Source organism: Clarias gariepinus, chromosome 11, assembly GCF_024256425.1.
Source record: "Clarias gariepinus isolate MV-2021 ecotype Netherlands chromosome 11, CGAR_prim_01v2, whole genome shotgun sequence".
NCBI classification, from domain to species: domain Eukaryota; kingdom Metazoa; phylum Chordata; class Actinopteri; order Siluriformes; family Clariidae; genus Clarias; species Clarias gariepinus.
In genome coordinates, this window is record NC_071110.1 from 6,296,542 (window position 1) to 6,323,195 (window position 26,654).

At 38.3% G+C, this 26,654-nt stretch overlaps 1 protein-coding gene across 2 annotated transcripts in view; it reads right to left on the reverse strand.

The window, feature by feature from the left end:
- dclk1b (doublecortin-like kinase 1b) overlaps positions 1-25,487 on the reverse strand; it is a 48,086-nt gene extending 22,599 nt beyond the window's left edge. For both annotated transcript variants that reach the window (XM_053508016.1, XM_053508017.1), the window contains exons 1-5: positions 25,332-25,487; positions 22,950-23,310; positions 19,388-19,731; positions 2,355-2,454; positions 1,473-1,589 (exon numbers count right to left, since the gene is read on the reverse strand). In XM_053508016.1, coding sequence (XP_053363991.1) covers positions 1,473-1,589; positions 2,355-2,454; positions 19,388-19,731; positions 22,950-23,295 — 907 coding nt within the window. In that variant the 5' untranslated portion in view covers positions 23,296-23,310; positions 25,332-25,487. The remainder of the gene's footprint in view (positions 1-1,472; positions 1,590-2,354; positions 2,455-19,387; positions 19,732-22,949; positions 23,311-25,331) is intronic.
- Positions 25,488-26,654: the final 1,167 nt, after the last annotated feature.

Here is a 26,654-nt window from a genome sequence, read left to right on the forward strand (position 1 = left end):
AACTATTGCCCTTTCTTTTTTTTTTTCCTCCTTTATGAAACATGACTCATATTTTCATCCAGGACACAATGGAATCATAACCATAAGATCAAATATATTTTAATATCACCCTGTTGAGCAGTGAATGTGTTCAGACTGGATGTCTACCGTATAATCTGATAAAACTATTTAATCATGGGCTATAAAAGTCCTGCTACTGCTGAATGCTACAAAATAAAGATAATAAGGGAACATGAGCGTATATATTTAGGATAATTTTAAAACATAATGTGTTCAGGGAAGTTGCCTGCCATGTACTGTATATTCTGTCATGGGCAATAAATCTGATTAAGGCAAGGGTTGTTAAAGGGGTATAACACTTCAAAATTGCAAACTGGCAAATGATCCTGGCGCTTTAATTGTGCCAAAGCAAGACTAAGCTAATTAAAACTGGCTCCCAGGCAACTAAAAGTTGTCTCCCAGGCTTTTTTTTTTTTTTTTTATAATAATTTAAATTAATTAAATGTTGGCAAAGACTGAGCATTATTTATACATAATAACTCAAATACAGCCAAGAAAATCTTTTTTTTTTTTCTTTTTTTCTCTTTTTATCTGTAATACAACCACCAACAACCAATGAACATCCACAAGAACCACCAACAACAATTACACTAACACCAGTTTTTGTCTTCCTCCTACTGTACACCTCCACCTATAATGCCAAGAACCACAAGCCCATAAACATCAACACCAGCCAACAACAATCAACAGCAACTACAGTACTACAACACTACAGCTTACAGCTGAAACTTTCACTAAACACTTGCAAATCCAGTGTATTATATTCTCAACTTCTAACAATGATTTTTTTTTCTCAGTCTGTATTAATGCACTGGCGACATGTCCCAAATTGCCCGTAGTGTGTGAGTGAGAGTGTGTATGTGTGCGTGCCCTGCCTAGGCACCCTGTCTAGGGTGACCCTGCCTTGTAGCCTAAGCCTCCTGAGATGGGCTCCAGGTCCCCGTGACCCTGAATACAGGATAAAGCGGTTTAGAAGATGAGTGAGTGAGTGTATTAATGTACTTGGGGTCAGGGGTAGCTCGGTGGTTCTGCTGCTGGACTGCTGATCAGGATTTCCAAGGTTAGAGCCCGTCATGCCACCGGGCTGCCACTGTTGGACACTTCACCTCCAAGTGCTTGAGATAAAATCGAACAGGCTACGCGGCCCCGTTTGAAACTATGAACATATCTCCAGGGTGTGGTGTATCTGTCGCCTGATTCGCTGGATAGAACGTACTGTAAACAAACCCTTTTACCTTCCCCTGTATCTTGTACTTACTAAATAACTATAAATTCAGCTCACCATATGTTGTGAATCTGCATATTTTAATTCTGCTTTCCTAAAAAAAAAAAAATCTTGTATCTAGTATTAAGCTGATTTTATTGTCTTTTATATTACAGCTATGGTACCCTGGCAAGCCGGTGCTCCATACCTGAGCTGTTAGAGACGGGAGACTTGCTCCTGTATGAGGCACCGCCGCTTCGGGGAGAGCAGCGACCCTGCAGCGATGAAAGCCGACCATAAGACTGCGATTTCGTCATCCTGCATTCTGAAAGAGAAAGAGAGACTGAGATGATTCAAAGCAAGCCAAGTAAATTTTTTGTTTCTGCATTTTTATACACACACAGACAGTAAGCCATGCAGTAGGACGTTTTATCCTGTTTCAGCACAAAAACATGGTATTGTAGGCATGGTCTTTTCCATGAAGACCCTGCCTCCATCCATAGGTCACAAGAACTCACAGACAATTACAACCGTATGCCATGAGCTCCTTCATCATAATGCCATCTTTTTGGTTTAATGGGTTAGACAGAGCTCTCCTTTATCATCATCATCTAAACCCCAAACACCAATCACTTAGGAGAAACGTGTAGAGTCAATGCCAAAAGCATTAAAGATGTTTTTGTAATACAGAGCACCCCACAAAGACACTTTTAATTGTTACCCCTCTGGTAGTGATGGTAAATTAGAGATGGGGAGAAAAATCTATTTAAGTCAAATGTATCTCAATACTTTTGAGTGGCAATACATGTATCGCAAAACACTGACTCCAAAATCTTTTTTCAAAAATTTTTTTATTGTTTTTTAATTGGTTATAAAATGTTGCCATTGCTCTATAATCCTATATAGGTGTTGTATAGGTGGTGCACTCTAAACTATTTACAGAGTGTATTTGCTTACCATATTCAAAACATTAAAAAAATCAGGATATATAAACTGAATCAGTACCTACTGTAGGTATCGTAATATCGTATCAGGTGGTCCCCGGTCATTCCCATTCTAAATATCCCTAAAGGTAAATTAAGAGTCTTACCACTTTCGTCCAACAGGAAGTCATCCTGGTAGCGGAACTTTTCAGGTCCACATGCAATGAATATGTCGTCTTCACCAAAAAAGTCCTGCAGACACGTCAACTACAAAACAAAAAGAGAGAAACAGGGAGACTTTAATGTTTTTAAAAGAGTAATTTGAAATTAAAAAGAACCATTCATCTCGGAACCTCTGTAGTCCAACCATGTACTATGGAGGCCCATGGTGACCATTGACCATTGCATTTATCCGTGCTAAGATCTGGTCAAAATTTACACACTTCGGGCAATCTGGGAACGCCAGTTAGCCTATTCTGCATGTCTTTGGACTGTGGGAGGAAACTGGAGAACCCCAGAGGAAACCCACCAAGCATGCAATCTCCACACACACAGACCCGACTCTGGAATCAAACTCAAGACCTAGAGGAGCAAAGTGACAGTGCTAACCACTAAGCCCACGTGTTGCCAAGAAAACCATTCTAACCCATTATCTTCCATTTGATAACTCATAAGGACATTTGCATAGACTCGAACTAATCCATTATTCAACTAATTCCACTTCCTGTTGTTAGATTCTATAACGTATACTAACGCTGTAGTTTGACTTGTAGCAGGATCACTGTCAGATCTGACCAATCAGAATCGAGAATTATTATTTTAAGTTCTTGATTGGTCCTTTAGTCGCATGTTTTATGATTCATGCTCATGTTATACTTTAGTATGTACTTTCTCTTTATAGTTTACACACACCAGCAAGACCATTTCGCAACACAGTCTAAGTCGAGGCTGTGAGCCGGAATAACAGTGCAACGGTGCGAATTATAGATAATGGAAGACTGCGAGACCAATACAACCCGGTGTGTTGTGGTAAAGAGGCAGCCATGGCGTCATCGCCGACCTTTTTCAGAATGAATCAGCAGAAGGTCAGATTAGTTTAAGCATGCTTATTAGCGCTGAGTCGGACTGAGAAACAATATGAAATCAAAGGATTTGGGAAAGGGGAGTGCATAATAACATCATATAACACAACAATATTTCAGAGCAGAGCTTTGATTTCTTCATATATTTCAGTAGATGGCCTGGAGTGACTGGAGCACTGACAAAGATCAGTAATAGCTCACAGCAGAGGTTTGTGTAGAAGCTGATATTATTCAGCACTTTAATATTGCAAAGGTTATAAAAGGTCATTTATATTACATACATACTGTATAACTGTGCAGATCCAAAACTTTTGGAAACATTATCATTTTATGAGATTTTCCTTCAACAAGATAAAAAAAAAAATAAGCCTTTTATCAGATATGTAAAAGTGTTTTAGGTCCCAGATGGGCATTTTGACAAGGATGCAAAGAAACCAGAGAGAAGATGATTGCATCAAGCCTGAGAGTTACCCTGTTCTGGGTTAGGATGGTGTAATTTGACTAACTAACTATTGAGTCATTTTCCGGCACAAACAGTCCAAGCAGTGGTGTGGTGGTTAGCCCTTTAGCCCTGTGGCCTCGCACCTTCAGGAGCAAGTGCATAAAGTTTGCATGTTCTCTCTAAGCTTAGTGGGTTTTCCTCCTGATACTCTGGTTTTCTCCCACAGTCCAAAGACATGCAGATCAGGCTATTTGGTGTTCCCAAATTTCCCATAGTGTGTGAGTGTGCAAGAGTATAGTATATATATATATATATATATATATATATATATATATATATATATATATATATATATATATATATATATATATATAAACAGGACAAGCTCATATAGAGAATGAGTGTAAACACAAATACAGTGAGATTGAATTAGAGACAGATAAAACAACTGTCCACAGCTTTATCAGCAAGGACTGGTGCAAGGTGGGAGCTGCGTATATGGGTTGATCAGAGAGAACTTATTAGGATGGTGCCATCTAGTGGATAGAACAGTCTTTCTTTCTTTCTATCAAAAACACATTTTTTTAAATATAATGAAATGTGAAGGAAAAAACTAATTCTGTACACTGATCAGCCATAACATTATGACCAACATACAGTACATCCCCCAAGAGCTGCAATTTTGGAGTTGCTCTGACCCAGTTGTCTAGCCATCACAATCTGGCCCTACTTACAGTAGCGACAGTATTAATTGTGCCTGGAAGTGTAAGTGGGATAGAATAGGCAGCGAGTGAACCTCTTTTTTTCTAAAGTTGACGTGTTAAAAGCAAAAAAAATGGGCATGTGTAAGGATTTGATCGACTTTGACGAGGGCCAAATTATGGTGGCTAAAGGGCTGGGTCAGAAAAACTCCAATCTGCAGCTCTTATAGAATTTTCCCAGGCTGCAGTGGTCGAGACATAGCAAAGTGATACAAAGAATGAAACTGGTGAACTGGCGACATGGCCATGGGTAACCAAGGCTCACAGATTCACAAGGGAGTGAAAGCTCGTCTGTGTCGTCCAATCTAATAGAGTTATTGTAGCTCAAACTGAGCAAATGGGTCATGCTAGTTGTGATAGAAAGGTGTCAGAATACACCTGCACTACATAGTGCATTGCTTAATTTATAACTAAGTGCTGCAGTATGTAAATCTGTAAACATTTATTTAGGGAAGGAGTCCCCAGTGCTAGTGCTTTGTCCCAACCAAAGGTAAAGTGTAATTTAATTAATAGTGAAGGAGTGATAAGAGTGGCTTAATGGTTAGCACTGTCACCTTTCAACTCCAGATCCCGGGTTCGACTCCTGCCTCGAGTCTGTGTGCAGTTTAGATGTTTATCCCGGGTTTAGAGGTTTTCCTCTGGGTTATCCAGTTTCCTCCCACATTCCAAACATATGCAGATCAGGCTAATTGGTGTTCTCACACTGCCCATAGTAAGTGAATATGTGTATATATATATATATATATAGAGGCCTTCTATCAGGCCTTCTTCCATCTATCAGATACACATTTGTTCTAAAAAAAAAAAAAAAAAAGTGCTTTATCATTTATTCAGAGGAGTGTTTCAGCCACAAGGTGTCACTAATGATACATCAGTAAGCTCCATCTGAAAATATTCAGGTACACAAACTTGAAGATCCCACATTTTCATAATAATAAGTCTGAGTTAATTTACTGGTTTCTGCTGTGGCCAATACAAAAGAAAAGGGGGGGGGGTGGTTTTGGGGGGCTCTTACTTTTTGGTTTCTATACACACTGGAGATCCGTCAAAATGTCTAAAAATGAATAAAAAGTGAATTTTGCTTAAAGCAACATCTTTATATTAATTTGGTAGACACTTTCATATAAAGTGATTTACAAGTCAATCAGAATTCAATTCCAGTGCAGGACCTAGCATTTAAACTAACAATTATATTATATCTAAGAAGATCAACTAGCATGAACATTTTGTTGTGATGTGTCTTGGATTTGACAGTAGCAATCATACCTGTTCCAAAAAAGAAATCACACTGCGATTTATTTTTGACACATATTGCATTTTAAACTGTGTTGCCCTCGGCTTGCTCATCAGGGACAATCTGATCATTATGATTTATACACATTCTCATAATTTTCTTTAGATTTTCTGAAGCTGCTTTGGGACAGTCACCATTGTTCAAAGAGCCACATAAATAAAATTAAACTGAATTTAATATTAAACTATGAAAAGTACCATTTTTGTATTCAAATATATTTAACTAGGCTAACAGCAAATAACAGCAAATATTTATTTATGACCTTAAAATTATATAACGGTGAAGTAGAGGTTAGCACTGTGGCCCGGACCTCTAGGGTTGAATATTAAATTTCCACCTTGCGTCTGTGGGGGTGGAGTTTTAGCAATTGAAGCTACACAGGGAGTGTGTGCATGTGTGCGTGGAGAGTGTGTGCATGTGTGTGTGGAGAGTGTGTGGTGTGTGCATGTGTGCCTGAAGAGTGTGTGGTTTGTGCATGTGTGCCTGGAGAGTGTGTGTTGTGTGTGCTTGGTAAGGTATGTGGAGAGTGTGTGTGGGGTGTGCATGGTAAGGTATGTGCATGTGTGTGGTGTGTGCCTTGCAATGGATTGGCCCCTTGTCCAGGGTGTACAATGCCTTGTGCATGTATACTGTATATTATAAAGCCTTCTGTCATTAAATAATTGCACAGGTCCATATTGTGATTTTGATTTATGCAATTAATTGTGCAGCACTAATGCTTACAGTACCGCAGCTCCATTTAAAAAGGCAGGACTAGCTGGTTTTAGCAAGACCAAGTCAAGATTGAGTTCAAATAAATGCAAGACAAGGAGTGATACTAAGTTCAGATAGTTGCCGTCTTTTGTGTTTTACTCCAAAGATGAAGCTGTTTGCCAAAAATATCTTTAAACTTTTTGCATATGAAAAGAAAGCACATATTGTATTTTTACTAACTCGGAGTCAAACCCAGGCCTGTATTTAGTGAAACAAATGCACAAGATTGACATGAGTACAAATACAAATGCCAATGAATCCAAAGTTAGTCCAGAAAACGTCACCCTGCTTCAAAAACTGAAACACCTACCTATTGTAGTTTGGTCTTTTATGAAAGCTTTTCAAAGCCTGCATAGTGTTTAAATGTTTTTCCAGTTTGTCAGTATTCAGTAATTATGGTATCTGTGTGCAGTGGAACGCATTACAGACACTGACAGGTTTTTGAGCTTCTCTGAAGTGTTTCTAATTGCATTGATGAGCAGCAGAAAGGCAGCGGAGATCATGTGGAGCTCCTGCTGTGTCGCATCCTGTCTGTCAGCTCAAACACCTTCAAATGCTGAAGCACTGAAGCAGCAATACAGAAACATCCTGGATCCTACGATGCTTCATTGCAGTAAATACGTATTTGCCAGAATTTAGTTGGCCATGAAGTAACTAACTTGTTATTTTTCCCAGGATAGAAATGAATACCTCGCTAAGTTATGTATGATCTATTATGAAGGAGATTTAAAAAATCCAGTTAGGGTTCAACATACTGTAAGCATCTGAAAAATCACATTTTGCAAAAAAAAAAAAAAAAAAAAAAAAACGGGGGGAAAAAGCTTTTAAATACAACATGGCCAGTTGGGGGTAAAAAAACAAAACAAAACAAGCGAACAAACAAAAAATAATTATTTCAATATAGGTAATCACAGCAGCACATATACTGACTGTGAATTGTTACAGTTTGAGTACCTTACCCCACATCAATAATGAAATAAATAATTCGAACAGTAGAAAGTGGGCCAGAACTTTATTCCTATAAAACTTTCAAACTGTCCCAAAATGCAAATCTTTCTGTATTTATTTTCCTTCTGGCACACTTTGAGCTCTTGTGGAAAAACAAGCAAGAAAAGAAGCAAAATTCCATCCATAGAATGCATCTTTGTAATAATAATAATGATAATAATAATAATAATAATAATAATAATAATAACAAATTCAAATCTAAAGTTATAATTCTCTCTTTTTGTCAGTGTCACAAATCACTTACGTTTATCAGTTTTCTTACTACCTCTAACATACTTTCCTCTCTGAATTACCATACTGTGAAACAATCTTAAACTGCCCCTCATTTCTTATAATTAAACAAAAAAAATGATGTAGATTATATAAAAGAAATAAAAACAAATTACTGTGACAGGCTACAAAGTGCCTAAAGATACAATAAAAAATTGGTTGTTTATGTAACAACCTCAGCAGCGACCTCATTACTCCTTGGTCTGTTCCAACCACCCAGCATTCAGCATCACCAGTAAACTAATCACCGGCCTGATCATCTGTCAACATCTGCACCTGTTTCTTACTGGTTCATGCCTTAAGTTAGGCTTTTTTTTATGCTTGAATGATTCATAGGTGACTGTGTAGCTTAACAAACAAAAATAAACATTCCTCTGAACATGGTACATGGTACATGGGCTGGACTAAATCAGAATAAATATATAATATTTAACCATACAATAGACACCTGATTTAAAATCTATGATGTATAAATAAGGTTTAAGACGGAAATATTTAAAACCAAGATGCTTACATTGGTCAGATTCTCCTAATGTCTAATATGTTCTAGTTAAGCCTATGCTCAGATGACACACTGGATTTAATCTAAAATAGATCATAAGCTTTTGCACAACATTTTGTAGTCAGCTCGAGTGCACACTGCAACTAAAGCAAAAAAAGATAGCTTACAACACTAAGTTTGTACTCTTTGTAAATATAACAAAGACTCTGCTTTACACTCAGGTTGTTGTCAGGTTACTGTAATGCAAACTCTTTTCAGCTTGCTCAAACTATTAGCAGGTCATAGCTTACCTAAAAAAATGCATTACATTAGCAAAATCATCAAAGAACACTATTTTTACTAAGCGTAAAATATGTCTCGGGTCTTAATCTTATATTTAGTTTATTTTCCTCTTATAATACATAATTCTGAATACGGCACCAGTCAAAAGTTTGGATACACCTTATCGTTTATTGTTCTTTTGTTAAGTGATTTTATTTTCTACATTCTAAAGCAATACTGGAGAATTCAAAACTATGAAATATATGAAATTATGTAATTAAATAAGTTGTTGTTGTTGTTGTTGTCATTAAGACATGGTCAGCCGTTCTAGAACAGTATTGTCAAGTGCATTTGCAAAACCCATCAAGCTCCATGATGAAACTGGCTCTTATTAAGTAATTCCCATGGAAGCAAGACCAAAACTTACCTCTGCTGCAGAGAAGTTCATTTAGAGTTACCAGCCTCAGAAATCACCCATTACTGTAACAAACAGCACCTCAGATTGGAGGTATTATGAAGGATTTATAGAGCATACAGTAAGTAGCAGACTGTGAAAGAATATGGAGTCAGACGTGTGTTCAGATTTTTGATTGGTACTGTAAATATTTCAATATCAAAGATAATTTCACTTGCTAAGATGTACTTTTCTGCAGTGTTTTAATAAAGTATTATATACAAACTTTTCATATTAGATTGTTAAACCCTGGTTACATAAGCAAAAGGCAGTGAAGGTAGTGAACTGGCAGAGAACAGAGAGATGATGCGTTTATTGATTTCCATTTACTGCCGGATCAGAGACACAGCAGCATCCCAGAACCTGCTGTCCCCATGCTGTCCCCTGGAGCATCGATCTCCACCGTCTTCACAAACCAGACTCATCCTGCTTAGTCTTAACGCCCACCTACTAACCAACACAGATTTCTAAAGATGATGATCCGTATATGGAGCTGAATTTGAAGCTGAATGTACTGTAAACGGATGTATTGCTAATGATGCATACCTATGAAATGCTGTATGAGGAAATATGCTTAATAAGTCGAAATTGCTGTAGAAGCACAAATGCATTAGGTGGTTAGGGGGTTACCCGATTTGAGTTAACCAGATTTTATAGCACCTATTGTTTTATATCTCAAATATGAATCTTGTATAGAATGAAGAATTTGAATTAATTATGCTCTTATGTGGAATACATGTATACAGACAGGCTACAGCGAGTGCACGTTACACATCCACAAGTTTCCAGAACTCAAAGATCAAACCTGTACTGCACTACGATGACCTCAGCACACAATATTTTTACACATACTGTACAGTATACAGTGAGTGAGTATCTAAAAATACAGCCTGAACATATAACCCATAAAAATACTCATACATTTACTGTAGCAAGTGCTGTCCATGCCTCTTTCACATGGATTTACAGATAAGTTTAAAAAGGTAGAGCAGATCAGGTACCAGACCAGAGGAGTATTGCTCAATCGGCAACACGACAGACGGAGCGAGCTTACCAAAAGAGGTGATTCATGCAAACCTACAGAAAGCGTGATTAAAATATTTAGATAATCAACATGTAATGCTGATTATCTATATGGTTTAAAGCTTTTTTAAACTCTAATGTTAACTGAGAAAAAAATCCTATTTAGATATTTAGAAAAAAAAATTGCATAATTATTTAGATGAAAACATGATATTTTAAAAAAAGTGATTTAGTTACATTCGGGGCGAGCAAGAGGGCATGCAAGTCCAAGAGGTCAAACTGGGACCTGTGATAAAGTTTCTCATGAATGAAGGTATAAAACCAATTGACATTTACAGAGGACTTCGGGCACAGTACAGTATTGAGACTCTTGGTCTCTTTTTTTTTTAAATGCTGCAAATATTTGGAATCCGTCCCTCCTAAAATGACCACCCTGGCCGAGGTAAGTCGGAACCCTCTACAGTTATTCCTGTAACATTCAGCACTTATTATTCCAAGGATAAGAAACACCTTATACTTGAAAATGAACACATAAATTGTTTAATTAATGAATCTGTCTGTGTGAACTGTACACACAATCATTGTACACCACTTGCACATTACAGGAACATTACAGGAACTGGGAGTTAATGTCACATCCCCGTACAGTACTGACCTCACTTGCCACAACTCTCAAGGAGTTCTGGGAGGCCAGCGTTTTAGACATGAAGCAGGCCTTTCAATCATGATGATGCTCGGATATGTGCATTAGTGTAGCGGGGAATTATATAGAGAAATAATGGTACTTTTTACTTTCATAACTGTGTTCTGTCATTCTGCAAAATCTAAAGTCTCGATTTTTATAGATATTCTATATGTGCATGCATCACTTCATTATATAAATTTGGCCTTGCACCTCCAGGGTCCGGGTTCGGTTCCCATCTCTGTGTGCAAGGAGTTTGCATGCCAGCTAACATGCTACAAAGCCAGCTTGCACTAGTGGAAAGAGTTAGCTAACTTGCTACAAAGCCAGCTTGCACTAGTGGAAACAGTTAGCTAACATGCTACAAAACCAGGAAAAAAAAATCAAAGACACTTTAATAACCTTTGCACAAAGTCACTTTTTCTATGCATATTTGCACACCATTATATTTCTATTTGTACAGTATATTTCTATTTTCAGTTTCAATTTTTTAGTTCTATTTTTCCTAGTTAAATTTTATTTTATTATTTAGATTTTCTATAGTATTTCTTTTATTCATATTTATTACTTATTATAAGCTTTAAATTCTCTTTTTAAGGTCACTGGCGGTCGTGTAAGCATTTCACTACATTTCGTACTGTGTATGACTGTGTATGTGACAAATAAAATTTGAATTTGATTTAAATTTGAACCAGCTTGCACTAGTGGAAACAGTTAGCTAACATGCTACAAAGCCAGCCTGCTCTAGTGGAAACAGTTAGCTAACATGCTACAAAGCTAGCCTGCTCTAGTGGAAACAGTTAGCTAACTCTAGTGGAAACAGTTAGCTAACATACTACAAAGCCAGCCTGCTCTAGTGGAAACAGTTAGCTAACATGCTGCCAGCCTGCTCTAGTGGAAACAGTTAGCTAACTCTAGTGGAAACAGTTAGCTAACATGCTACAAAACCAGCCTGCTCTAGTGGAAACAGTTAGCTAACATGCTGCAAAGCCAGCCTGCTCTAGTGGAAACAGTTAGCTAACATGCTACTGTGCAAAGCCAGCCTGCTCTAGTGGAAACAGTTAGCTAACATGCTACAAAGCCAGCTTGCTCTAGTGGAAACAGTTAGCTAACATGCTACAAAGCCAGCTTGCTCTAGTGGAAACAGTTAGCTAACATGCTACAAAGCCAGCCTACTCTAGTGGAAACAGTTAGCTAACTCTAGTGGAAACAGTTAGCTAACATGCTACAAAACCAGCCTGCTCTAGTGGAAACAGTTAGCTAACATGCTACAAAGCCAGCTTGCTCTAGTGGAAACAGTTAGCTAACTCTAGTGGAAACAGTTAGCTAACATGCTACAAAGCCAGCCTGCTCTAGTGGAAACAGTTAGCTAACTCTAGTGGAAACAGTTAGCTAACATGCTACAAAGCCAGCCTACTCTAGTGGAAACAGTTAGCTAACTCTAGTGGAAACAGTTAGCTAACATGCTGCCAGCCTGCTCTAGTGGAAACAGTTAGCTAACTCTAGTGAAAACAGTTAGCTAACATGCTACAAAACCAGCCTGCTCTAGTGGAAACAGTTAGCTAACATGCTGCACTAGTGGAAACAGTTAGCTAACATGCTGCAAAGCCAGCCTGCTCTAGTGGAAACAGTTAGCTAACATGCTACTGTACAAAGCCAGCCTGCTCTAGTGGAAACAGTTAGCTAACATGCTACTGTACAAAGCCAGCCTGCTCTAGTGGAAACAGTTAGCTAACATGCTACAAAGCCAGCTTGCACTAGTGGAGCAAAAATACACCAGACACCTTGCCTCATTTTTTCCCTTACATGATACTGCAGGATTAGGGTAAATTTTTAGGGTAAAAAAAAAAAAAACATATTCGTTTAAATATCACCCGGTTTTATAATCCACCTTTTATTTTCAAGTTACCGATATCATTTTGGCATATGATGTGTGATATGTGAAGCAAGCCCAAGACACAGCCTATGTTAGAGTCATGGTCACTGAATAACTGAATGTAAGCTCTGACAGACTGGAAGCTTAAGATCCCACTTAGGAACAGATGATGCATCTGTATTACATTTAGAGTGCAATCTGGATGGAGCAAATGCAGCAGCTGTCTCTAGTTAAAAGGAAAGGAAGGAAAGAATCATTCATGAAAACGTCCAGAGTAATCAACAAACAAACTGTTCACAAAAGCCAGAGCAACAAAAGCCGGTCTGACCAACATTTGGCTCATTCACGGGCCATTGACCTATTACACAGTCCAACAGTACGCATTTACTCGGCTGTAACTCGCCTAGTGAGCAGAAAGGTGCCCCAAGCAAATGTTTCATTGAGCCAAGTTCATTCAATAGCTTGAAACTATACTATACACCCAAACACAACATGCTTTTATGCACACTTTACCCAGGATGCCAGTTCAATCCAGCCCTTATATTACAATCAGTGCCGTTTTAAGGAATCACACTTTGACCCATAACACTGTACATGTCTGTACACAGAATAAGTTTTGGTCCTTTTCTGACAGAAGTGTGACCATCACAAATTTGTTTCACACAGTGAGTGCTTATAAATATTATGTTTACTTGCAAAATGGGTGATAAAAACTAGACCGCAAAAGTGTATTTTTTCCCCTTTTTTTCATTTTTGTTTTTATTACAGTTCTTCTAACATTGGCAATTAAACACAGATACAATAATTCACTCACTCATTTACTCATCGTTTATTCCACTTTATCCTGTATACAGGGTTGTCGGGGGCCCGGAGCCTATTTCAGGTGATTGGATCGCATGCCAATCCATCATAGGGCACCCACACTCGCTCATTCCTTTTCCTTTATATTCCATTACTTAAATTGTGTAAACGTGGCTTTGGGAGTATGAATAATTATTTACACAAATGAACTTGTAATCAAACCTGAAGGTGCTTAAACAAAATATTAGCATGTGTGGCTTTTGGCCATACAGTGTAAGTCAACTCTTTCATTAAAAACATCATCATCTCATCTTCTATACCGCATTATCCTGTATTCAGGGTCGCGGGAACCTGGAGCCTATCCCAGGAGGGTACAGCCTGGACAGGGTGTCAATCCATCACAGGGCACACACACGTACACACACTCACAGACTTATTCACACACTACGGGCAGTTTGGGAACGCCAATTAGCTTAACCTGAATATCTTTGGACTGTGGGAGGAATCGGAGTACCCAGAGAAAACCCACCACGCACGGGGAGAACATGAAAACTCCATGCACACAAAGTCAGGAATCGAGTCTGAACCCATTACACCATCGTGCCGCCTCCATCAAAAACTTGCATTTAAAAACTTCATCTGTTCCGGTGCCAATGCAATCTATTCTGAAATTCCCTTAGCCTGTCACTGTTCAATTTTCTGATTGTTTATCCCCATCAAATCTGCCTGTCTTTTTAACAGTCATTACATATCATGTAAAGAATCACATTCAAAACTGCCTCAAGAACTCATTTTTCAACCTGAGAGTAAGACAAAAACAGCACTAAAAGAAATCCACCAGCAATACCTGGAAGCTTGTTGAAGCTGTGTAAACATATCCATCACAAGCACTTACCCATTAGACTCAGAGTGCAGAGTCATAATTTTTGCACTCAAATCAAATAGCGTATCAGACCACTCCCTAGAAATGGGTATTCATCATTAATGATCCTTTAACGCCAATCACTGTTTCGTTTGATCCACTGTCTAAAGAACCCCCCATGGTAAAAGTAGATGGGTTTGTTTTTATTACATTTTGTATTTAATAATTAATAAAAAAAAAAAATAAAAAAAAAAACATTGATCAACCATAACAACATAAAAACAACCAGTCTAATATTGTGCAGGTTCCCCTTGTGCCACTAGAGCATCCCCAACCTGTCAAGGCATGGAATCTACCAAAGATGGAATCTACCTTCTAAAGGTGAACTGTGGTATCTGGTACCACAATGTTGGCTTCTGCAATGTGTGAGGTGGGCCATTCATGGATCAAACTTTTTTTCTTTTTTTTACCCCAGAACATCACACAGATGCTTGTTTAGACTGAATCACCTTAAACACTGTCATGTTTCTCAAACCATTCCCGAACAATTGCTGCAATGCCTCAGGGAGCATCATCCTGCTGAAAGAGGCTAACACCATTATGGAATCATGTTGCTACTCTATGGAGGGGTATACATGCCATACAATAATGTTTAGGTAGGTGGTACTCAAAGTAATGTCTGAATGAATGCCACGACTCAACGTTGCCCAGCAGAACACTGCCGAGTGCATCACCCTTCTTGTGCCAGCTTAGAGCATCCTGGTGTCATTATTTGCCCTTCTAAGTGACGAACATGGCCCTGGCTGTTTGGAAATGAAACCATATAGCAAACATTTTTACATAGTTGGGATAATTTCACGGTTAAAAACGTTCTACAACCAAAAAAAAAAAAATTGCCTTTAGTGTCACAGAATTCCAACAGAGATGCACCAAATCATATGCATTCAGATATGGTATATGTAGTATTTAAAAAAATGATAAATGCAACACTGAAATACGCTGTATGACGACCATGTGCTAATCATCCATACTGTGATACAGAGAAATGGCTTTACACCTTTGTGATATCATCACTCACTGCACCCCCTCTGCAGTACTGCCTGTTTCCTAGCAACCACCTCCAGTAGCCTCATTGTCACAGAAACTGACACACAGCTTCAGAAAAAAAGGAGCTATACACAAGCTATTTATATGCAAGTAAAGGTTAAAAAGGGCATGTTTTACACAATTATTTTAGCTTTCTTTTTCTTTCTAGGTTGCCTTCCTACTATCCCTGAACCCACACCATAGGCCTGAGCCAACTAATTGATTGATTAAAGGGGCGAAGGGCAATTCCAATCCCAGACAGCACAGGAACACAGGACCTTCTCAACACATTTAATAATGTACATGCACGGTTTAAAAAAGCTAAAATGTTCCACTTTAATAAAAATGTATTTAGAATGTTACAGATTTCTGTTGCCTCCTTCATACAGTGGGAGTATCTCCACCTGGCTTGCAGAATACCAGGGTTTGATTCCCCATGGGAAACCCCACCCACAGGGGAGTACACATTTTTTTTTTTTTTTTACAATAATGTGACAGATATAATTTTTTAGGGCTGTCTGAAAGCACAAATCTGATATTTTTCAGATCGGATCTGAGTCACTTTTGTTTGTGGTCCTAAATACAGTACAGTATATCTCAGACAGTATGTGGCTACTTGAGTGACTGGCAACATGTGACTTTTTGCCTCTGGCATCTTCAGTGAGCACCATCTGCACCGAGACTTCATATCAGTGCTAGCAATAGCGTCCACATCAGTTAAAGCAAGGCTTTCTTCCTTGTCCATCCTCCAGAGTATTTGTACTAGAATCGCATCCATTGTTTTAAATGAACGAGTGGTTGCACTAATTTATAAATTTTTTTTAAACTCAGATAACATAAATTGATGTGGGCATGTGTGGCATATCAGAGGACACATAAGTCATATACTGTAAAAGTCGCTTGTAATTATAAATGTGATCCGTCAAGACATGCGAATCCAATTTGACTAAAATAATCAGTACTGATCAATGTTGCTTGTAATGCGAATGCAGCCAGTGTCATTCCCAAAGCTTAATAAAGCGAGCAGGGTTGAACAGAGCATCTGGTATAAAACTGTGCCAAATCAAATATGCAGATTGCCCGCTTAAGAAAAAGAAGAAAGGAAAGCTGGTTTCTGAAATAAGAATCTTTAGCTTCTATGATGTGTGCAATAGCAGGATGTTCTACTATGTTCAACAGTATCAGATGCAGGAGGACAGTATACAATGGTACCTCAGCATACGAATGCTGCGCTTTAAGAACTGACATTTAGCATTTTCGGCATATGAGAGACCGAACTGAGCCGAACCGAACATCGAACTTTCCTTCAGTTACATTTTTAAATGTTTTTATATGCAAAAAAATATGACTTGTTGGAAATTAGTAATATTGGTAATTATATGTGGGTGGCTGAAACGGATTATCTGCATTTATATTATTTCCTATAGGAAATAATTTGCAATATGAAATTTCACCTCCAGATTAAATTCGTATGCCGAGTTACCACTCCATAGCTTAAAAAGTGTATATATAGTATGCATTAAATAAGAAGTAATCAATTAAAGATCGTAATCATTGTGCAAATTGCTGTACAAAAACAAAACATTGTTTAAGGAACAATTTGAGTCATAATCGACCCCCAAACAAGACCCCTCAATCATATCCTAATTCTCCAATTTATTGCTATAATCACAAGTCTTATGTAAAATATAGAAAAGCTATATTATTTATTTGAATGTCGGTCGTGTCTGCTGAGAAAACCTCTACTAGTCTCAGATATGGGGAGGTGAGAGCTGTGTGTTTAACGGAGGCACTGAGAGGCTGTGTGTGATGAGCGACAGAGCCTGTGGTGATGGAAGGTCCCGCTCCTGTGGAGAAAAGGTCAGGCGGCCAACACGACCTTACAACATGGCTGCCCCCTCTGGCTGCCCTTCTCTTTATATCCCTAGTTACCCCTATTCAGTGTGAGTTAAGAAGAATAAAATAAAACAGGAACTTTGAATGCACCAGTTCTTAACATAGCTTACATCTTCCCCTTTAGAACACTCGACAGAATGGACAGAACATTCTTTCAAAGTGCATGCTTATGCATTTCTCTCAACTAAACCCTTGCTGCTAAATAGGGCTGTGTAGAAGAGAAAACAGAGCAGGACGGTTTGAGGAGAACAGGAGAAAGTGAGGACACCAGCCGAGTCCTGTACGGCCGTGACGGAGGGGAACATCATGACCTGTTTGGACTGCTGATGACGCACGAAAAGATTCACCTCTGAAAAACGAGGCCACAGAGCTGAAGTGCATTGTGGGAGGACTTCCTCGAGAGTGCTCAACTGGAATATGAGAAACAGTAAAGTTTTTTTTTTTTTTTAATCCCTCGATAAAAAAATAGGGGAGGGAAAAAATCTAATAATTTTTTTTCAATACTTTAGTCATTGCAGAAACATTTACTTACATAATGGAATAACAGGAAGACCCCAGGTCTATATTAATGGTTCACTATTTTATTTATTTATTTATTCATTTATTTGTTGGTTTTGTAAAACTGTATGATCTCCAGTAGTGCAGTGAGATTCTTTTTGAAACAAATAAAATTTTGCTGCATGACACATTAGACAACGGCCTTAATGATTAGGATTATTGCTGCACAATTAATAGCACAGAAATAAAAATTGCAACATGAACCAGTGCAGTTATCAAATTGCAAAAATGTACAGTTTATTACAGGCAGTGTATGCACAATCAGTAATCCATGTGAAGGTTTCCCTGTGTCATTACCCGTACTTTTGCCTTTTGACCTCACAAACCTAACCTTTTTTTTACCCTGAACAGGGTGGCAATCCATCACAGGTCACACATACTGCACACACTTATTCACGCAATATGGGCAATTTGAGAACACCATCTGCATGTCTTTCAACTGTGGGAGGAAACCACCAAGCATGGGGACATGCAAACTCCATGCACACAGACCCGAGACGAGAATCGAACCCGGAACCTCGGCACGAAGCCAAGCCAGAAACAAAACCTTGGTCAATGACTACTTAAAAAAAAAACCACCTACTTATATGGAAGTCCTGCCAGGTGTGTGTTGACCGTTAAGGCTTTAGACAGGTTTTCAGATTGACAGGTTAAACCTAAGTTATCATAAATTTTACAACACGCAAAATACCAAAATGTAGGAATGATGTTGATATTTTTTATTATTTTTTTGTAATAGAAACAACTGAAAACAATTATAAAAAATTATATCATTGCATGAGCCTTTTTAAAAGTCATTTTATTGCTCAATGTGCTTTTTTTTGTGTTTTGTTTTTTTGTAAACAAATAATGCATCCCTAATAACCCTTATTATAATATTAGTGTGCTGTAATGCAGCAGCTTTGGAAATTGTTATTTTGGAGAGAAAAAAAATGGGTATAATGTATAAAATGCACCTATATGCAATTTTAAATTATAACATTCGTCAAATGAATGCTATTAATGTGTGTGTGTGTGTGTGTGTGTGTGTGTGTGTGTGTGTGTGTGTGTGTGTGTTGTTGTTGCTTGAGTATATAATTTCTAGAATGTCCTGTACGCACACCAGATTAATTTTATTGCTCACTAACAATTGAGGTGAACTTGGGCACAACATAATGATAATATGCTAAATGACGCTCACACACACACACACACACACACACACACACACACACAATTATCACATCTTCAATTTCTTATTTTGATTTGTAAAATTAATACATTATTGTTGCTATTTTATTATTTTCATAAAGCTGGCCAAGCACTCATATGTTATGCTTGGGTTGACTTACGCTTAAGTTTTTTTTGCAAAAAATTTATTTGTTTTAAGATTTCTTCAAGCACTCTCTCTCCAAAGCTGCTCCCATCAATCTCTTTATTGTTGTGTAAAATATTGTGGTTACATCAAACTGCTAAACACTTGCACTGGACGTATTTCCGCCCCCAGATTTTTGTTAAGCTGTTTTATTGATTTTTTTTTTAAGTGCTATACAAATTGAATTAAAATGTCAGTCATAAGAAAACAATCAGCAGCCCACATGAGCACCTACCAGTTTGCCATCCACTGTGTAGAGCCTCTTGACAGCTCCTGTGTCGAGCTTGATGGCGTCCGTGACGTCACTGAGAACCTGCTCAAAAGTGTGTGCGGTCTTCTTGTTCAGGAGAATTCGGACGGCTTTGCGAGGCTTCACACCGCTTCTGATGATGGTCACCAGCTTGGGCCGGATAAAGTCTTTGTTTTCCTTGGTGTCCAGGGAGCTGGCTTTGGCACTGGCCAGTGAGGTGGGCATCCGAGAAGAAAGGCTGGTCTTGTTTACAGACCAGTTAGGATTGACGTTCTTGATGTAGTCCAGCTTCTTAAAAGGTTCTATTGAACCACATACGTAGCTCTCACCTGAAATGCAAACAGCACAATGAAAGTGTTACATTTTTCGAAAAAATTATTTACCGTATGATCATGGACCTCATTTAAATATTTTTAAAATAACCAGTTAACCAGTTTTGCTATTTTAATTTTTAAAAGTTGTTCCATCCATCCATTATCTACAGTACATTGCAAATCATCTTTAGAGTCATGCATGAAGCACCTGGATAGAATCTCAGTAAACTCAGGGCGCAAGGGTAGAATACATTCTCAGTAAGTGCCAACCAAATGCAGGGCACCAGCCAACACTCACTAAGCCAGTCATATACTATGAGCAATTTGCAAAAGCCCATTTTCTACAATTCCCATGTTTTGTTCCCTGAGCCACTTTTGCCTTATGGCAAGGTGCTCCATTATGCTGGAAATTGCATTGTTTGTCACTAAACTGTTCTTGTTCTTCTTCAAATCTCACCCTTTCTGCTCCAGACAAGCATTTTTCTTGAATGTCCCAAACAATCAGAAACGAGATTTATCAGAGAAAATGACTTCACCCTAGACCCCAGCACTCCCATCCCTGTAGCTTATCAGAATATCAGTCTGTCTCTGATGTTTTTCCTGGACAGAGGTGGCTTCTTTGCTGCCCTTTTTGAAATGCACTGTATGAAGGTGAGCGCTACCATCAGTCTCGTGGCATGCCAAAAGTAAAGCATCCTGAGTCCATTAATGGGAGGGGTTGCTTCTCAGCCAAGGGAGGGGGCTGACTCTTAATTTTGCCTAAAAAGACAGCCTTGAATAAAGAATGGTACAAAACACCCTCAAAGATCTCATCAGTTTGGTGCCAAACAATGTTTTTTTTTTTAACATGATGGAGCACCTCGCAATGAGGCAAAAGTGCCAGGAACAAAACATCGAAATTTGGGGTCCATGGACAGGAAACTCCACAGATCTTAATCCCATTGAGAACTTGGGCTCAATCCTTAAGAGGCAGATGAACAAACATAAACCCACAAATTCTGACAAACTCTAAGCAATAATTATGCAAGAATAAGTCGCCATCAGTCAGGATGTGGCCCAGAAGTTGATTACAGGTCTTACAGAGATCTTAAAGGAGAAGGGTCAACACTGCAAATATTTACTCCTTGCATAACCTTAATGTGATTGTCAATAAAAACCTTCGAAGCTTCTGAAATCCTTGTAATTATACTTTGGTATACTATAGTAACATCTGACAAAAAGATCTAAAAACATTGAAGCAGCAGACTTTATAAAACTTCATATTTGTGTAATATTCTCAAAATGTTTGGCCACAGCTGTACATGGAAACATAACGGATTATATCAATTTGAGGAAGGAATTACGTGAACTTGGGCACAACATAGGTTTCACCTAATTTCTTCCCAGTTTGACTTGAACGTCTCTTATAGAATGTGTTGATTAGAATCGTGTGATTTGCCTCACAGCTGGAAAGACAGTCAGAGCTGCTGTTGTAGAAAATGAATTAGGACCTTCTGACCTAAAAGAATAAAGCATTCAGCCTTGCTAAGTTAAAGATAACAGATACTGAGAATATGTAAAGGTGTGAAGTGTTAGTATGAACACTTCATCTGCTACGGTTTGGTCCGTTTTATAACGAGCGTTGTAATATAATTACCAGGCTACATGACTCGAAATCATTCAGTCAAGGATAATTGTTCTGTTGAGACCAGAACTGCTTAGCATATCTCTCCTTTTTAACGTTCACCTTGACTATAAAAGTGCCGTGAGTCTCGACATGAACGGATGCCTGGCCTAAATACAGTATCTCACTGCAGTCGTCTGGTGAAATGCAAAGCAGCTCCTTCCTTAGACAGTATCAAGGCACAACCACGGCTACTTGCACTTCAGGACGGATGTTTGTGACCGATACGGATTTAAGCGATGATACAGAAACGGAGGAGCGTTTTTTGTAAAGCTGTAAAATACCATAAAATATTTATCAAACATGATAAGTGGGGGCTGTTAGTAGCATATTGCATCCATTTAGACAACCACTAAGAGCATTGCCTCACAACAAGCATGATAAGCTTAATCACGGGGGCAACATAAATCATTTCTATAGATCTACTTGAAGGAACTTTAAACCCGGAAACTCCACCTTAAATATGTTTGTGTTTTATACTGGAATCCTGGTGATGGTGATGGGAATAGCAGAAATACATCCCAAGTTAGTGGGCGTGTGCTGGAATGATATTGCGAGGACAGTTATAATGGAACTCAAATGTGAATTAACGTGTCTATTGATTATAATGCATAATGTTCTTATCAAATGATCTTTTAAGGTGGTCGTTTTATATGCTTTTTGTCTTATTGTCTTATTTTCTGGCTTATCATGATCATTTTGGATGAAATTTCTATTTCTTACTCTATTCTATTTGAATTTAATCCATGTTAGAATTCTGAGACCTAACTCAAGAAACATTAATAATTTATGTTTAAGAAACATAAAAAATGCTTATATGGAAGCCTTGCTAACGAGGAGGCTTCAGACCTCAAACTGTGCACTTGGGTTTTCGGATTTGTCAGATAACTTTTGTTCTATCATTCCTTTTTATAAAAGGTGAGTTCGATCACTACAGGAATAGGGAAATTAAATTAGACATAAAAAAATAAATTAAAAATAACAACATATAATTAGTGCTATTTCTTTGCCAATGTGACCAATTTATTATTTTAATTTTATATACAGTATTATCATCATGTTTGTGTAGTTGTGTACTGGGGTGACTCAGTGGTTAAGGTATTTCAGAAAGTCACAGGTTCAAACCTCACAACCACCAAGTTGCCCCTGTTGGGCCCTCAACTGCTGAGCTGTATAATGAGATAAAAATGTAAGTCGCTCTGGATAAGGTCATCTGCCAAATGCCATAATGTAATGTAGTTGGTTAAAAATGTTTATTTAAAAAAAAAAAAAAACAGCAAAACAAAAAAATTCTGAGCTTTGAAGTCTATACTGTATATAACTCCCTGATTTAGGTTTGAAAGCTGGCTTGAAACTGTTGAAGCTTTAAAAGCTGATCTGTTTAAACAGACTGTACAGATGGGGACGTGACACAGCTGGAGAGATGAAAGTACCAAAACGCCGCTGCATCACTTTCCTAACGTAAAGATGATGCAGTTGTTCTAAAACTCAGTTTAACCTAAAAATATAGTCAAACTTTCATTATAAAGCATGAGTTCTCCACCTAAACTCTTTCTACTGACATGCTCACCTTCCTCCAGCTGCTCCATGCTGGTGATCTTGGCAGACCCGTCGATGGTGTATAAGTAGCGAACGCCATGTGGAAGGTTGAGGCTGTCGCAGAGGGCGCGGGTGAGGTCAGCCAGCAGGGCATCAAAAGACCTGAAGCGGTCCCGGGAGATGGCGTACACGATGCCTTTGAAGTGCCGGTCACCGTTGCGGTAAAAACGCACTTTCTTGGCTTTCTTCTCGGTGCTGAGGGCTTGCAGTGTGCGAGCGCGGCCCAGGCTGCAGTGGGCGCTGTGCGCGGGGCTCGGGGGCAGCCCTCGCCTTGACCTTTGACCTCTGTCACGCTCATCAAAGTGCTCCAGCTCCATTTTGGTGCCAGTTTACTGCAGGAATTCAGGTCAAATAGTCAACGAGGTTAGTACCAGCATCTCTGTATAGCAGGGATTAGAACACAGGCTGGGAGAGTGATGGGTTAAGGTTCTTCTATAAAATCTATAAACAGGAAAGCTGTAACATTCTGATTTTATGACTTTAATACTCTCGTCTTTATTAACAGCTGCACAGTAAAATGATGAGAGATGAATAAATAAGACATTTAGATGAAACAGTGAGACTTAATGCACATGTGCCTTATGATGAAATGTCCTGAATTTTACATGTAATTAAGAGAGCGATATAAAATCATGTTTTAAAAAAATGGTTGTTTTTATGTTATGTCATTAAATTGCACAAGAACTGAAAACAAACTGTTAACACATCCCCCACACAGTCCTGACCTCTCTCTCAAACCAATTTTTATACGTTTGGAAGGAGTTCCTGGGAGGCCAGAGTTTCAGAGCAGCAGGGGATTATATAGAGAAATAAATGGAGTTTTTACGCTTATAGATGTGCTCTTTTACTCTGCACAATCAAATATAATTTGACTTAAACATCCCCTGTAAAATGTAAAAAGTAAATCTATATATAATACATGTAATTTAAATGTCAATATAAGGAATTATGTGCTAAATAAAAGTGAGATCAAATGAATTTAGTTATCATGTTTTGAAATGTGGAAAGGTCTTGTGAGAAAACTAAAAACATGCATGTACGTGAAAAATAGTAAAAATAGTTTAAAATGAAGCATAGAAACTACAAATAAAAATTAATACAAATTGTATAAAAAAGAATAATAAATAAATGAAAAATTTTAATGTTAAAACTAAAAGTAAAGTATGCAAACATTTTTAAATTAACAGATCACTTTCACTCACACACTCACTCACTCACTCATCGTCTATAACGCTTAATCCTGTATTCAGGGTCATGGGGAGCCTATCCCAGGAGACTTTGGGCACAAGGTGTGGTACACCCAGGACAGTGTGCCAATCCATCGCAGGGTGCACACACACGCACACTCACTCACTGTCTGTGCCTCAAGCCTAATCTGCATGTCTTTGGACTGTGGGAGGAAACAGGAGTAACCGCAGGAAACCCACCAAGCACGAAGAGAACATCTCCATGCACACAGACTCAAGGCGGGAATCAAACCTGGAGACTTAATATGTAAGGCAACCACTGAGCCACCGTGCCACCCAAATCACAAATTATCTACATTTTTAATGTACATACAGTACTGAACACACACACACACACACACACACTTATCTTGCAAAATCAACAATAATAATAATAATAATAATAATAAAAACCAGGTCATGTATCATTTTATAAAAATAGATTGAATTTGAGACTGCATATAAACAAATATGTGAAAATGAATTTTGTATTTAAAAAAAATGCTAAATTTGCATATGAGAAAAAACAGGCTGTACATGTGAAAAAATTAACTTGTAGAAATGAATAGTATATACCAAGTTCTATGTAAAAATAAGAAAATGCATCATGTAAAAAAAATATATGACAATAGCGACAAGGAAAAAAAAAAACAAGGAAAAATATGAAGAATAAAAGGCAGATGTAACAATTCCACGTGTGACAAACATGTAAAGTTGTGACCTTTCTGCCGCTGTCATTGTTAAATCGTGCACACAGCCTACACACTCGCCTTTTCTGTTCCCTTTATTAATGAGTGCAGAGCTAATTCCTGAGCGGAGCGATGATCGATGTTAATCCACATTACTAAATTAACTCCTGAATTTGGGTTTAATCCTCAAATAATAGTAATTATAGATGCTAATTCAAAACATCCTGCACATCTGTCAATGCATGCAGCTTCTCACATATGCGTGCACACACACACACACACACACACTCAGAGAGCATCCTGTATCCATCTGATGAACTCAAGTCTTCACATGCAAGAACATGCATTTACATTACACACAGTTATGATGATGATGATGATAATGATGATGATGATGGGAATACACAGAATGGCAATGACATGGCATTTTCTACTTACTGTGCACTGATGTGTGTATGTGCTGCCTGTATCCTGTCTGTGCGCTGGTCTGGTGGTATGTGTGTGTGTGTGTCTGTAATGTGTGTGTTAAAATGCCATTCAGTCGCGTGCAGTGGGGCGCGGGGCCACGCACTCTCTTTGTGCCTGAAGCTTTAGCTCTTCGCTTACACACACAGACCCAGACAGGGAGGAGAGAGGTACAGAGGAGGATGGGGAGAGAGAGAGAGAAGGGGGAGGGAGAGAAAGCGTGAGAGAGAAGGAGGAGGAGGAGGAGAGAGATGAAAAAGATAATGGAGGATGGAGGATAGAGGAGGAAGGGCTGCAGAGGGTGTGTCTCGTCCCTCTTCGGCTGTGAATTTGAGCAAACTCAGAGTGTCTTATAATGAACACTGGCAAGACTGCAGTGCTTCGTTTATTATTTCAACTTATTTAATATCATTTCGATCACAGCAAAAATGACTGATCATTTAATAATAATAATAATAAATACATTGTAGTTTTTAAAATATAAATGAATAGGTAGAGTGTAGGCTGTGTGTGTTGTATCTATTGCTCAACGCAGCTCTGTCTATTCTGGCGAACACACCTATGTACACTTTCACACACACTTTCAGTAAGCACTTTATCCTGTAGCAGATTCTGGTAGAATAGGAAAATAAATATATAGAACCTCCTTCTCAGGGGGTTCTATAATTGTAGATTTGTCTTATATTCGTTTTCCATCCTCTTAAGTGACTACCATAGAAACACTATGAAAAATTAGGTATAACACTAGATAATGCTATAACAGTATATATCGCTAGATAACGTTAGATTGAGCGTGTATCTCCAGGGTGGGGAGTACAGTTAGTCCCTAACTTATGAACAAGTTATGTTCTGAGATCATGTTTATAAGTCAGATTTGTTCTTAAGTAAAAGATTTAAGGCTTTGATACTAATATACAATGTAAGGCATATTGTAGCAATTCACTTGACTAAATCTCTGTCCCGTATCCTCCACACTGACGCCAAAAATATAACTGCGCCTAAGGGAATAAATGTCACACGTGAAATATAACCATGTTGTCTTTGTGCCTTCAAATTGCGAGGGGAATCACAGACGCCATTTTGCCTCAGAGCCATTTTCCACTGTATTGGACTGTAAACTCTGTTTTGTTGAGGTTTTTTCCGCCTGAAATTAGGATTATTCTCCATCAGGACAGCTTTACAAGACAGACCTTTTATCATCGTGCACCTGGAAAGATTCATTGAAACCAGTGAGGCTGACTATTAAACAAGCGTACAATATACTGGACTTTAGACATTTTATACATTTACTTAGAC